The following is a 14,541-nucleotide window of genomic DNA, read 5'->3' on the forward strand; positions in this document are numbered from 1 at the left end:
TACTAAAAGGCACTTCTTTTTAAACAATAAAGCCCTTTATTTACATGGTCATTTCAATTAAGAAAAAGCTTATATACATTGTAAAAAGAAATTTCACAAAAAATAAAAGGTCATTATTTTAATTAGAAAAAAAAGCTTTAGTGTACATGGTCTTTTTTTTTTTTTTACTAAAAAAAAGCCTTTATATAATATAGCAATTATATAAATTAGGGAAATATCATGGTCAAAGGTAACAGGTGTCAAACTCCGGTCCTCGGGGCCGCATTCCAACATGTTTTCCAAGATTCCCTCGTTAAGTACACCTGTGTCAAAAGTTAGGCTCCTGCAGGACGTAAAAATTAACTGATCTTTTCACTCAGGTGTGTATAACGAGGGTAACTTGGAAAACATATTGGAACGTGGCCCCCGAGGTTCGACATCATGTATAGTATACATGATCTTTTTTTTTTTAACTAAAAAAAGGCCTTACATTATGTATTTTTTCACAAAAAAATATAAAGGTCATTATTTGAATTTTAAAAAAAAAAGACTTACTATACATGAACAATTCTTTAATATTTCCGATGTCCTTCTGTGCGGATACTTTTAGTTTTAGTATAGAACAATGTATTAATGAGAAGTAATGCATTCTAATGAGAATATCCAATTATTCCAAAACTGTGACCTGTGGCAAAACAGGTGAGGAAAGTGTAATTTTTACCAAATTAAACAAGATAAAGCTCCAGACATTTTCAAACAAAAACCTTTTATTAAGTCATGTTTTATATAGTTCTTATTCCATATAATTTTCCCAGCGTCTTTCAGAATAGTGAAATCTAATTCAGCCCAGCTTTTACAGGCTATTTACAAATACAACTTTCGCCATAGGGAAAACACACGTGTAATATTGTTTATGTCTTCCAGTGTCATCACCACTGACCACTTTTAGACATTTTGTGTTGGGCTCCATCATGATTTCAAACCTATTTGCTCCAGGCTTATTAGCACAGTCTGAAGAGCAACAACTAAAGCTTTATCTTTGCAATTCCAATCACTTGGAATGTGAACAAACCAGACAAATTTCGTTAAGTACACAGAATACTTTGCACAATGGCCAAATGTCATGTTTTGTAACCTTCGTAAAGGTAAGTACATGGTCCCAAAAAAAAAAAAAAAAACGTAGACAGAACTTGAGAATTACAAGTAACAAAAAGTTTACATACAGATGATAGTTAACACAATGTACATATTTTTCATTAATTAAAAAAAAGGTGTGGGGGGGGTGGGTTCATTTGTATCTCAAATCACAACAGAGAGCCTGGCATGTTGTACGTGGTTCATGCCATGTTAAACAGCTTGGATTCTTGAGTTTCACAGTGCTAGTAACGTCAAACGATCTAGTATTTACAGTCCAAATGTGTCACTTCCGTAGTTGACTGCAATTTTAATAATCCCATACAAGAGTTGGGAAGTTGAACCGGTTTCTGCATCCATTTATTATTTAGAGCATTGATTCCCAACCAGTGTGCCAAAAGCTCAACAGGTATTCTGCTACAAATTGTCCAATTTCACATAATTTTTTCTAAAATTATTTGACGACAAATAATACCTTTAAATCAGTGGTTCTTAACCTGGGTTCGATCGAACCCTAGGGGTTCGGTGAGTCGACTTCAGGGGTTCGGCAGAGCTGGTATGTCATTGCCCCCCAAAAAGGTTAAGAACCACTGCTTTAAATGTTATTCCACTGGATGAGAGAAGGTACATAATTACCTTTTATATTTAGTTTTGGTGGCATTCATGTTTGGTGGTGTGCCATGAGATTTGTTTCTAAAATGTGAAAACATCAAGTCAGATGATTTGGCTCAATCAAGGCTGGGAAACAATGGAACAACGGTTTAGTGTAAACACATGACTCAACGAGCCAACACAAAAGCTGTAGAGCAGTGAGTGCGTATGCTAAGATACAGAACCTTAGTGGACAGCGGGGGGCGGTATTGCCACACGCATGAACCTGAGGACTGCAGCTCCACACCACCAGAGTGGATCCAGTCCACAATTTGAATGCGGCAGATAAGCACGAGTGTGCTGGCAGAGGGGCGGGGCTTCTGTTGACTCCCATTCTCAACCTGCTGCTTATGGCGGGATGAGTCACGTCGAGCCCTGCTATTGGTCCGCCCCAGCAGGTCCTTCCTGTCCCTGACTGAAGCAGTAGACATGACGAGTGAGGGTGTTGATCCACTGAGCCCTCCTTGGCTGTCGGCGCGGCGGTCTCGTACGGAGGGGTGTTGCTGAGCAGCTTCAGGCGAGCTTCAGAGTGCTGATGGGAAAAGATGGCATGGTTACCATGGTGACAGGGTTGAGGACAGTTTGGCCCACCAGCTGCGGGTGGTGGGCCACCACAGTCTGTTTGCCTACGATGGCGGTGCCGGTAGGAGGCTGGCTGACGGCGCCGTTGACGTGGCCCAGAGTGTGCGCAATGTGGCTTATCAAGGCGGGCTGCGTGACGGCCACCGGTTGGGGGTACAGGGTTGGGAGGTGGGAGCTCAGGTGGGCCACCGGGTGCACAGTGATGTGGCCAATAGACGGCTGCCCCGGCGCGAGTTGCGCGATATGTTTCGGTCCCCCAGCCTGGATGACATGGTTGACCGCTTGGATGACGGACGGGTGCGAGGCGGACGCGTGGGCGATGACGGTGGGGTGTAAAGTGGGCTGGCCAGTGGAGGGGGCTGCACAGGGGGCGGGGGGTTTGGGCGGCGGATGCAGCGCCGACACGTGATGGGCGATGAAGGAAGGGGTGGGGGCTGTCAAAGTCAAAGAGCGGACGGGAGGCGTCTGGTGGAGACTTTCGGTTTTGTGGGCCTGAGGGATGGCAGGTGGCTCGCTCGGAGGTCGCGCTGTCACTTCCTCATCTTCGTCGTCCTCGTCCATCACCTCTTCGCCTTCTGCAAGCACACACAAACGTCACTTGACCCAACTTATTAAATAACAGTGTGCCTTTCAGTTTTTAAGCATTCACTGTGACACTTCCCAAAATGATACTAAACAAGTTTCTTTGATTTCTGTCGTCCATGAAAGCGGACTAATCATCTTTTGTGTTTAATTAAATTGAGACATTTGCAAACAATTGCTTTTACTTTGGAAAACAATGAGCATTGATCGCTGTAGTGTCACATTGCTTAATTTTTGTTTGTCATTTACTCAATGAACAATTGAAAATAAACAATAGGAGGGAAAAAAGATGATTGCACAAAATAGAATTTAATTGTCAGAAGAAGAATCAATTCTAAAAATATCCGATAATGTACTACTGATTCTGTTGTTTTAACGCCGTCTTTGAGGATCACAGGAGGCCCATTAAGACTTTAAAACGGCAGTGGCTCCATTTACAGGACTATCAATATTTATCTGTCCTGTGTCCATCATTGCTGTCAACTGTTTTTTTTTTTTTGCCCACCTGAGGCTGTGGAAGTAGAGGCCTGGTCCTCTTCGGGCTGCGCCGTCTGTCGCAGCACGCGCTCGATCTCCACCACGTCCATCCACTGGCTCAGCTCATTCTTCAGATCCTCCAAGTGCTGCTGCGTGGCGATCTTCTCACGGGCCAGACGCTCCATTTCGTGCTCGTACTCCTTCTCTTTGCGCTTCAGCGTCTGCCGGCGCACAAAGTCATGAGTGCCCGTAGAACAATACACGACTGTATTAAAAAAGACACATTAATAGTGTATTTTTTTTTAATATATAACAGAAACTTGGTACTGAGCAGGGGTGTGTAGACTTTTTACATCTACTGTATTGATTCTTTGGATTTTTTATTCTTTAATACTCTTATACTTGTGTGCAACTGTTGCTCCTACAAAAATATAATTTCAGTTGTGGGACTGATAAAAGCTTCTTCTCACAAGAATGTGACTTGGCACACTGCAGACCAGCACTAATCTTGAACTGTTGAGTGAAATAATATAGGTGGCATGTTGCTATGTGTTTGCTAATAAGCAACTTCCTGATTCTATTGTAATTGCGGGTGTGGACTCCTGCCAACAACGTGTACTATTTACGAGTGAATTAATTCCTTTAAACAATAATGATCTAATAACGTATTGGGGAAAATTGCAAATGCAAGTCATTGTTATGAAGCCGTTTTGGTTATGGAGCAAAAGCACACAGGCAAGACGAGGCGTGGAAGGGGATGGAAAGTGGGCGGTGCTTCCAGCCAATGACTCTGTGACCCAGTTTCCCCTTGAGCTGCAGGTCAGCTGACACGCAACACATTCCCTAAAATCAAAACCTACTAACAAATGAGAAGTAGCTGTGTGAGCACAAAATAAGAGCATGTAAGTTGTTGACTTGTTTACGCAAATCTACATCCATGATTTGGCACATGATTCAATGGGAATACACGGCGTGAAGTCGATTGCCGATGAACTGAGTCAGGGTCATAAAAGCATTTCCTGATCGGGTGGACTTCCTGCTTGTGTTCAGTGTATGGGCTAGTCACCGCGTGTTTGTGTGTTTAAAGGGCACGTTTAGTCAAGCGGCGCACGTACGTACAACACATGAGTTCTTTGGAAAAAGGTGGGCACCTGTCCCCCTTATCTTCATCCAACATTAGTGGCGCCTGCCGCTCCGTGGCAGACACAATGCAGTTGTGCAGTTGCACAAGCAACATCAAATCTTAAGAATTCAACTAGACTGCATGAAAGTGGGTGACAATGTGCACAACTTAAGTGAAGCATGGAGCAAATGAAAAAAATCTGTATATGCTGAGTAGCACTGAATTAGTAATGATGGTGTGAACAAGTTTGTGTTTGCTGTAATGTCTTAGTTTGCACATCTAATCGACAACATCAACTCAATAAATTATGCGTGAAGTTGAATTTTATTATGAGTTCTTACAGCGAATAAAATTACTTTCAAAATGCCTACAAAGCTAATAGCAAGCTTTAAAGTGGCGACAGTTTGAATTCCAGCGCCGTTCCTTCTGCGTCACATTTAAATGCTCTGGACACAGTTGTGAAAGTTTTCTTCTGGTATTGCACCTTCTTCCCACATTTGTCCATACGTGTCAATGTCAATGGGGATGAGTGCTTGACTCAATCTGTGACTGAATGGCTCCCAATCCAGGGTGCACTCGCCTCTGGACGAAAGTCAGCGGCTCCAACTCATCCTCACGACATTATTGACGAGTGAGGACAAGTGCACTCACTCACATGAGGACACGATTTGACGCATCCCTCATCATCACTGGTTGTCAAGGAAACACAAAGGTTTCCATGACAACCCATTCACAACGTTGAACAAGACGCAAAGTGTTACTGGACTGACACTAAGTCCCTCACAATATAGAAGGACAAAAATACTTCGTTTGGATTGACACGAGAACCCACCTCCTTGCCTCGCCTCAAACAAACGATGAGTCAAGGAGGGAACGGGCGAGGTGCTCCACAAACACAGAGACCCACTTAACTGCTGTGCGTCTATGTGTGCACGCACGTGGCAGAGACAACAACAAATGCGGCCGTCCCCGTAGAAACGCACGCAACCGGAGAAGCCGCTTGGAGGCAGATGGCTCCCACATGGCGTCCTGCTAATCGTATCGCCGTGTTGCTAGGACATCGGGTTCCAAGCACCTTTTGTTTCCTTCCACATGATTGACACCAACGCTCCTGCCCTTACACACACACACACACACACACACACACACACACACACACTACACACACACACACACACACACACAATTCCTGAGCGATAAGGCCCACCCTCAACCTTATTTGCGCGGTAATCTAGATCAGCAAGGAATCGGCCGCATTGAGTGTGAGGGTGTGTGTAAGGTAAACACTGGTCGAGCTGGCTGTCACAAGCAACCAGTGGGGTGTGGGGTAGTGCAGCGCACATGGCCTCAATGAGGGGGGAGGGGCGGGCAGTCTACTCCCTGACTCACTTGCAGCAGTTGAGGAGGAGAAGCTGTACTGCGTATAGGGCGCCGTCTTAAAGGGCCAGCGGCGTGCGAGGCCACGTTGCAAACACGTTGCTAAAGCCGGATATCTCCGCCCCGGCTTGACGTCTTGTGACTGTGTGCTGAGCGTAAAGCCTCATCTGGCCATGCCTTCCAGCTGCAACTTCACGTGGTGCGTGGCAGCTCACAGGAAAAGCTTTGTGTGTGGAAAATTACTTTCTTGTTCTTACTCTACAGTGCAGAGAAAACGTCTACACACCCCTGTTCAAATGCCAGGTTTATGTAACTTAAAACCAAACTCAAAACAGTCCAGAGTGGACCCCCACCACACTCGCAATGGGAGCCCTAATGAGGACAAGCAACATTAAAAATGGATTGCTATGAGATATTAGCATAAAGATCAAACCAGCAAAATCAGATACTGTCAGGGGCCTCCAACTGAATATGAAGTGCACATTCACGAAACATACTCCAGCTCCTTGTGGCTTTTGGGAACAAAGCAAGCAGAAAGACGTCGAGTGGTCATGGAGGAGGGGAACGCGAGCCCCCGTGTTTACTGCTATGCAATCCCTGCCCACAGCTGGCAGCTCCAACTGCGAGTGCTCCTGATTCCTGCCTGCCTAACTGCTGCAGCACTGGGTGGAGGAGCAGCACAGGCAGATGACGTCACGCGGCTCCAGCTAGCCATGTGCTCGCTGCTCATGTGGCCTTAAAAGCTCAGAGAGGCCCGTAAGGGAGGGGCGGAGCATGAGGGAGGACTGCATTGGAGATTAGTTTTCAGCCTCTACGGGCGCGCCTTTACAGTTTTCTTGTTACATGGAAAGCCATTGTTGTATGTCAAAGAGGCAAAGTTAAGGATGTAGGTCAGAGCTGCCAAATGACTCACAACGACAGCATTGAACAAAACCAAATCTTTGCCAAAAATGTTAACACCTTGGTCTGAAAATTGTTTCCTCACATAAGAGATGACTCACTGGCAGAATGAAGTGAACCGTTCACACTTGTTATTGACTTGGAGGGCAACTACAAACTAGAAATGACATGAAGCAGCAATTGACTATAAAAAAATGCATGTCAAATACATGATTGATTTGCCATGTAGATCTTAAAACACACGCACACCAGTAAACAGGCAACAGCACATATGCTCAACTTTAAGCCTCTTACTGGAACCTCACCTGAGCTCCCTTTTGGGACATGACCACAGAGTAAGTCAATGCTTGGGCAGTCAGTGTACATTTACACTACATAAGTTTGGTTAATGGTTGTAAGAGTGTGCCCACAGACACTTATTTTGACAAGAATCTGTCAAATTTCTGGTCCCCCTCACTATTTGGTTTTGAATGTGTGTTGCTCACTTGTTGATCAGAGAAGGTGGGTCATTCTCCACTCTCCACTAGTGGGAGGAGTAATGAGTAAAACACTCTGCACCCACCGTGCCCTACTTTCCCTCTTTATTATTGACAGTCAGACTGCAGCTACTCGGCATCGAGCGTACCGGTCTCTTCAGCATCAAAAAGGGAAAGACGAATACTTTCCAGAAGCCCTCAGGAAGGACATTATTCTATTCTACGGGAACAGCTTGGTTGTGAAACATTTTGACCGTCTGAAGCCGAATTGTGTTGTTATTGTGACAAAATGTGCGAGAAACAGACGAACATATACGTCTCAGGTTGAAGCTGAGTTCTGCATAAGCTAAACATAGGAAGAGGAGGGGGTTAAAAAAAAAAAAAGATCCATGTAATGTTACAGTCTGAAAGTGTTAAAACCAGGCCAAGCGTGGACTTTGTAACTTGCCCGGCCATTACATAATAAGCCATAAACATGGCGCATATTGCTCGCACATTGCACCATACTCATAAGGCTGGATTCACAAGTCTAAGTGCCCAATTTCAATGAAATGAAACGTTGTATAACATCTAGTGGGCCTGGGCTGAGTCTTCGGCCGCATTTATGAGCAACACAACTCTAATTTGAAATATTTAGACTATTTTTTGCAAAGTTGGAAAACACCTGATTCGATATAAGATATTTGATTATATGCATTCTTGTTCTAATAACGCCGCCAGGACAGTCAACTCAGAGACAGTAACAAAGTTGTGATGTCTTTGTAGTAATTATGAGCACCGACATGAAGAAAAAAAAAAAAGGCTTTTTGAAAATGTTGTTCACATTCAGACATTCTGAGAATGCTGTATCACAATCATTTGAAGAATGCTGTGCACACATGGTACAGTTTTTAGGCTAACGGCAAAGTATGTAGACCCTGTTCTAAATATTGTTCCAAGTGATCTATTACCACTTGTGGTCATGAACAAAGTGAGATTTTGGGGCCTTTTAAAGTTGAAGTCAGATGCCAACTTTGAAGCAGTTCCTTGGAACGAATTGTGTGTGGCGCATTATAGTGCATGTGACAAGCATTGGCCAACATTTCCCCTCTCTAAGAGCAATTTCCAGTAATTTTGGATCATTTGAGGATTCACAATCTGTCTTTGTCTTGGTCTCCCACTGTTAGGGTTTACAGCACAACTCTAACACCCACCTGCTTTTAGAGATTCTGTGTTCTGCAAAGAAAAGTGACACTGGTGAAAATACTGCAGGGTTGGGGTGTGTATCATGTGGCCGTCATGTACAGTAAACAAGGTGCTAAACCTTTCAGCGGTGGACTGTAGAGCCAACACATGACATGCTGTTTTTCAAATCATTTGTGTGTACCGTAGACCTTTCCAGCTGCTTTTTTTGCTTGTTTTATTTTATAAATGAGCACCAATATAACAGTAGCCAGCAAAAAAAAATGTAAATGGCTGATTAAATCCCATTTTGTTCATGCAATCATGTTAGTCACATTTTAATGCAGTACTGAAAGAGGTTATTTGATTTAGGTTTCATTTCAAATATGTGCAGTTGTAGGTACTTGAAATAGCTATTCAAAAAAAGGACACTAGTTGACCAGTTTTGTCACTGTGTAATTCTGAGCCTAAACTGATTTGTGATGCAATTGACAGCAACAGAATCGGAATCAAGTGTCAGTCTGTTTCCTACCTGGATGTATCTCAGAGCACTTCTCAGCACACTTAGATTGGAGGTCTTCTTTTCATCAATGTTGGGGATGTTCTTCTTCAGGGTCTCAAAGCACTCCTTCAAGTGGGCTCGTCTGATGGACACATGACACACGCACACTTGAATCCACGCCGCCAGTGGACTTCTTTGGACTGTTTACATTCTGCAATGATTACTAATAAATAAAAGGATCATTTTTGAGGAGGCACTTAAACTTACCTGTGTTTCTCGAGCTTGTTATGCACTTCTCTTGTACCCGCCCTGGAGAACAGATCACAACACGTTCAGATTTTCAGATTCATACATGACAAGAGTGATTTGAGAACCGTATGTCAGAATGTATTTGTGATAATGTAATGTCGTCCAGTGGGAAATAAAATGATACCTCCAAAATCAAATGACACTGAGAGCAAAAGTCTAAAACCTTCATTGGTTGTCCAGTCATTGCGCATTATATAAACACAACTCGTGAGACCAAAGCTCATCACACTAAAAGGATTAACTCTGAGTGTGTGTTTAGCTTTTTTTGTCTTTGTGACACATATTCCAAAAGGAGCAGCAACCTCTTCAAGTGTGTTACGAGAAACAGTTTCCCCAAGTAATCAAAATTGCATTTAAATCCATAAGAAATCGTCGTCACCTTACGTGTCATCACTTCATTTTTTGTAAGATTGGTTCTGTTTTACAATAAGTAAATTCTTTTCATGCCTGTGTGACAAGAATGTTGAGAAGTGACAATTCAGCTCAGTCTCAGCCTGACAGCGCTCTGCTGCATGCATTACAATAAATTAAACACTTCCCAAAAATAAAACTGGCCATTGACCAGCGACCCGGAAGAGGTTGTGGTCAATCTGAAAGGTAAGTTTAATAACACTGAAGCATAATCGCCACCACCAAGTTAAATGTCATTTTGTAGATATTTGATGGTCTTACCCCCCAGGTCGTTTCTTTTGGTCGAGTAGGCGTCCGTCATCAGGAGGACTGGCCCGACTGCCAAGGCCGTTCACCAAGGGTGCTGGCTGGAGGGACTGGGGGAGCATTGCAGGCTGATGGGGGGGCGAGACGATGGAACCTGGATAGCGTTGGAGCTTTTGGTGCGCCGTCTGCTGCTGCGTGTTAGCGCTGTTGGCTTGAGCAAGGAGCTGCGTTGGGTGATGTTGATGGTTCTGGGAGGGCAGTTTGTGGTTCTGGTCATCCAGTTTTGGCTGGGGAGAACGCGGTGGAGCTACGACACCTTGTTCTTGAGGAGAAGGAGGCTCCCTTTTGGGGGAGGCTAGAGGGGGAGCAGCAGGATGGGAGAGCAAGGCCACAGGGAGAGAAGGCGAGGCTGCCGGGTCGGGTTTGACCACCGGAATGGGGATGACTGCGATGGACATGGAGGGGGGAGGCAGGGAGGGCGGTATGGAGGCCGGGGGGCGCTCAGTAATAAGCTCGTCCGCTTTAAAAACATTGTTGATGTGGCCTCGGCAGTTGTACTTGTTGACATCGGTCAGTCTTTGCTCTGTCAGCAGATCCAGACGCAGCTTCTCTTTCAGTTCATCCTCTGTGGATAACAAACACTTCCCGTTATATATATGTCACGACATTTGATTTAACACCTTAAAAAAGTGTGCCAACAAGCCATTAACTAAGATAGTCTGCATAGAATGTACTGTTAGTCCTCATGAGGGTCGCAGGCCGGAGTCCAGCCCAGCTGACTTTCGGCAAGACTTCCATACACATTGGAAAATGTTCAATCACAGGGCACTGACTCTATATACTGACTCACACACAATTACTACCCACCAGGCCCACACATTAACATGAGCTGTAATCGCCTTATTTTGACACAGCAAAGCACTTAAGTGAAAATGAGGTGCAGGTGACTTAGTGTTAAACTCACGTGAATAATAATGATAGAAATTAAAAAGCAGATGAATGAATTGATGGCCAGTCACCACCATGCTCCATTGAGCCGTTGTGTAAGGTGTTTTGAGGCCACCATAAGCAGAACACGCGTGCACACACGCAAACAAACAAACACGTGTGGCAAAGAAGCTTATGCAGTGTTTCTGCATTCAAAGTTTGAATATTAAATGCAATCCTATCCAATCCTAAGCAATTCCTCCGTGACGTATGGATCTTAATGAAAAGGTCTGTCTTGTCGCTATGGCAGCTGTGATGTCATTCAAGGAACGCGATGACTAAAAGTCACATTAAGACCGCTACATTCAGTAGCATTTTTACATCTGGTTGAAGCTAAAAATCACTGCAGTGAGAGTAAAAAATGCACTTTCTAATGGTGAACTATGACGTACAACATAGAGTGCTGTGCAGTAGAAAGTCTTATGGCAGATGTTTCTACAAGCTAAAAGTGAAATCATATGAAGGCCTTCTTAAACATGGACTATTACATAACTCCAGCACGTAGCAAAACTGGCCTAGTTGCCTACATGCAATGACCTGCTTGCTGCACAGCAGCAACAGCAGGATGAGGAGGAGCAAGACATCCAACCAAATTGAGCAATGTGTAGGTGGAGCCACGTGGATGAAGTCGAAAGCTCACTCCAATGCAGTAAACATCTCCAACAAGCAACAACTCAGATTTGACGTGGAAATATTTTACATCAGACAAATCTCGCAGCACACCGCCAAACTACAATGTCAAGTTTATTTGTTTCAGATTTTAGGGCCGTCCATCATAAATCTAATTAATCTGTCCATCTCCTCTGACAGCGTTAAAATGTCACAAAAAGAATAAACATATATAGCACTGGTGTCTGGTTAAAACAGATACATAAAAAATATTTTTAACAACGCTGCTGTTGAGCTTAGATCTATGTCACAGTATGGTAAATTCCATATTTTTACACAAATCTATCTGTACTATACTATACTATCAAGCAACACGAGTGGGTGGATTTTTAATTTTATCGACTTGATTTTTATAAATTATTAAACAAAAAATTTGGTTTGCGCTCCAATTTTCTTGAGTCCCGAGCTTTTGTTATGAGTTTCGAATTAAATAGTATAATGTTGGTATATTTTTGTAAAGTGGAGTGTGGAGAATTTTAACCAATGTATAATATGTACCTTTACCCAATAAAGGTAAAAAAATGGGTGAAAGTGATAAACATGCAACAAAACAAAGGAAGCTTCTTCGTGGATCATCACAATACAATAAAGTATTATTTTCACAAATAAAAAATATAAGTTATTTACTTCTGTATAAAAGCTGAAAATCTCTACTCGCTATGCATGTGGCGGTTTCTCTGCTTAGGCATCGCGTCTTTGTGCTGTAGTGACTCATCTTCTTGCCATAAACAATCTTCGAGAGGGGTTGCCCGGCGTGCACGTGGTGAAATGGGCGTGTCTGGATTATACACGTCATCGCCAGACAGCCCGCTCTCGGGAGACTATTTTTATTTTCCCTAAACACAAACAAGCCAATGCTGCAGCCTGTGGCGCGCAGGCTGGTTTAAAAGCTCGCGTCCACACTGCGAGAGACGGAAGACAAAGTAACTATCACTGTGCGGGAAACTGACAGGAAAACGTCATGTGAGCCGCGCGACGTCGTGACACCGCCCATTCTCACGATCACCTCGATGGTGAAATCAGAAAAACCCAACACGTCCACATACACACAATTACTCAATTATACTACGGGTTCATGAAAGAAAAAAAAAAAACAATAACAAACGTGCACTCTAATGTTATTAGGCATTCACGCATCAGCGGCGGTTACAAAGAAAGAGAATTGTTAAACTTTAAGATGACGATTACGTGGTGGGTGAAGTTAAACACCAAACTGAAAAATAAACGAAAGTAAAAAGACAACATCTTACCACGTGCTCTCTGTTGTTGTTGGGCTTGCAATTCCAAATACTTGGCGGCTTCCAAAAGCGTTTCGATGCTCATTTCTGTCCGCTTGGAAAGATTCTCAGTCCAAAACCAAACAAAAAAGCAGAGGGGGCGATGTAAGCGAACGCAAGAAAAGCCTGTTGCGGGATAAAAGCAAATGAGAGCAAGAGCGATATCCCCGCGCTAAGGAGGGCAGGAGCGGGGTAACCGGACACCCCCTTGAGTGCAAACTAGTGGGTAGAAGTTCCGAACAAGATGGCGCTCAAAGTAGTAGGAACAAATAAGGTTTGTGAATCACGCAGAGCCGAGTAACCGCCCACACACACCAATGCCACGGGGATCCGTCAAAAACACGGAATGTGGCTCATTGGACGGGATCGATGACGATGGAAATCGTCCACAAATATGAATATGAGGACAAATGTCACCAAAAATCGAGTCTTTCACTACATTCAAAGAAAAGTTCTCTACAAAGCATCCCAAATAAAGGCAATAAGCATTGCTTCTAGAACTTAACGCAACTATTCGAGAAAGGAAAAGTTTATGTTCGCACAAATATGACATGTACTAAGGAGCGACATGCAAACAGGAGTTTTACCACGTGCTCGATAAAGCTGTTTACGTGAAAGGCTTTGTAGCGACTATTTTGCAAACGTTATTGTTAGAATTCCACCTCCTTTGGCAAATAATAGCGACTATGCCGTCAAAAAGTTGTCAAAAGCGTGTCACACTCCGGGATACTTGCGTAACGCTTGATGGTGTTCATGTGACTGTGGTGACGTAATCGGTGCTTTAGATGGTTCGATAGCGTCAGAATGTTTTCTTGTGTGATGTTTGGATGACGCATTCGGTGAAGGAAAAAAAACACACCGCATTTAGTCCATTCCTCGTTTCCAAAGAAAAATAGTAACTCGAAACCTGAACGCAGAAGCCAGTGGGAATTTAAAACGTATGGCCCCGTTTACATGACTTTACTTTCATGGGGAAATATTGGAAAATGCTTACAGATGGCCGAAATATTTTATAATTTGGCGCCAGTTACAGGATGCAAAGAAAAGGGGAAAAGTTATGGAACATTGGGAAACATGCTCCCTCTTGAGGATGGATGAGATACTGCAGCTGTAGAACTATTTTTCAGTACATAAAGTTCAGGTTCACTTTACATCAGCTAGCAATCCAATCTACTTATGCACCGGATATACCAGATACCCCCCAAGGACCACGCTCGATGACAGTTTTTAAAAATAGCTCACCAGTGATGTGACTCAGATTTTCTTGTACCGTTTTCAGATATTGGAAAATGTAAACAATGGAGGAGATTCATTCAAATAAAGTGATGCGGTGTGATATGTGTGCTTCCTATATATCTATATTTATATCTCTATATATCTATATCTATATCTATATATATATATATATATATAGATATATATACGTATATGTATATTAGAAATCATTAGCATGATGTAATTTGGGCAAATGTAAATTTCTTCAAAATTATTATGAGAATTTTCAAGAAAGAGTTCTGATCAAACTACAGTCATTACCAGCAAATATTTGGCATAAAATATCAGGAAAATACATATCTATTTTCTATAGTGCTTGTTGGGCTAGGCTGTTTTTGAAATGTGTAAGTAATCTAGAGAAGACCCACATAATCACAGAGAGCAAAACATGCAAACATGAACACAAGACCAGAGTCAAGTTCA

General features: G+C 43.1%; 1 protein-coding gene across 1 annotated transcript; it reads right to left on the reverse strand.

Moving 5' to 3' along the window:
• Nucleotides 1–728: 728 nt before the first annotated feature.
• On the reverse strand, nt 729–13,591 carry mnta (MAX network transcriptional repressor a). Its single transcript, XM_049725478.2, has 6 exons — nt 12,817–13,591; nt 9,926–10,535; nt 9,212–9,253; nt 8,975–9,086; nt 3,434–3,626; nt 729–2,921 (listed from the first exon to the last, which is right to left on the reverse strand). Exons 1-6 carry the CDS (start codon nt 12,887–12,889, stop codon nt 2,278–2,280), a joined length of 1,674 nt encoding a protein of 557 aa, XP_049581435.1. The 5' UTR covers nt 12,890–13,591; the 3' UTR covers nt 729–2,277.
• Between the last annotated feature and the right edge of the window lie 950 nt (nt 13,592–14,541).

Source organism: Syngnathus scovelli, chromosome 7, assembly GCF_024217435.2.
Source record: "Syngnathus scovelli strain Florida chromosome 7, RoL_Ssco_1.2, whole genome shotgun sequence".
In the NCBI taxonomy this organism is placed as follows: domain Eukaryota; kingdom Metazoa; phylum Chordata; class Actinopteri; order Syngnathiformes; family Syngnathidae; genus Syngnathus; species Syngnathus scovelli.

What these genes read in the sequence shown, in the direction of transcription:
- mnta (XM_049725478.2), bottom strand. Translation starts at nt 12,889, where the DNA reads ATGAGCATCGAAACGCTTTTGGAAGCCGCCAAGTATTTGGAATTGCAA. An exon ending in CAAAAGAAACGACCTGGGGG is followed by an intron (nt 9,254 to 9,925) that starts GTAAGACCATCA and finishes TCTGTTCTCCAG; the next exon opens with GGCGGGTACAAGAGAAGTGC. An exon ending in GTGCTCTGAGATACATCCAG is followed by an intron (nt 3,627 to 8,974) that starts GTAGGAAACAGA and finishes GTGCGCCGGCAG; the next exon opens with ACGCTGAAGCGCAAAGAGAA.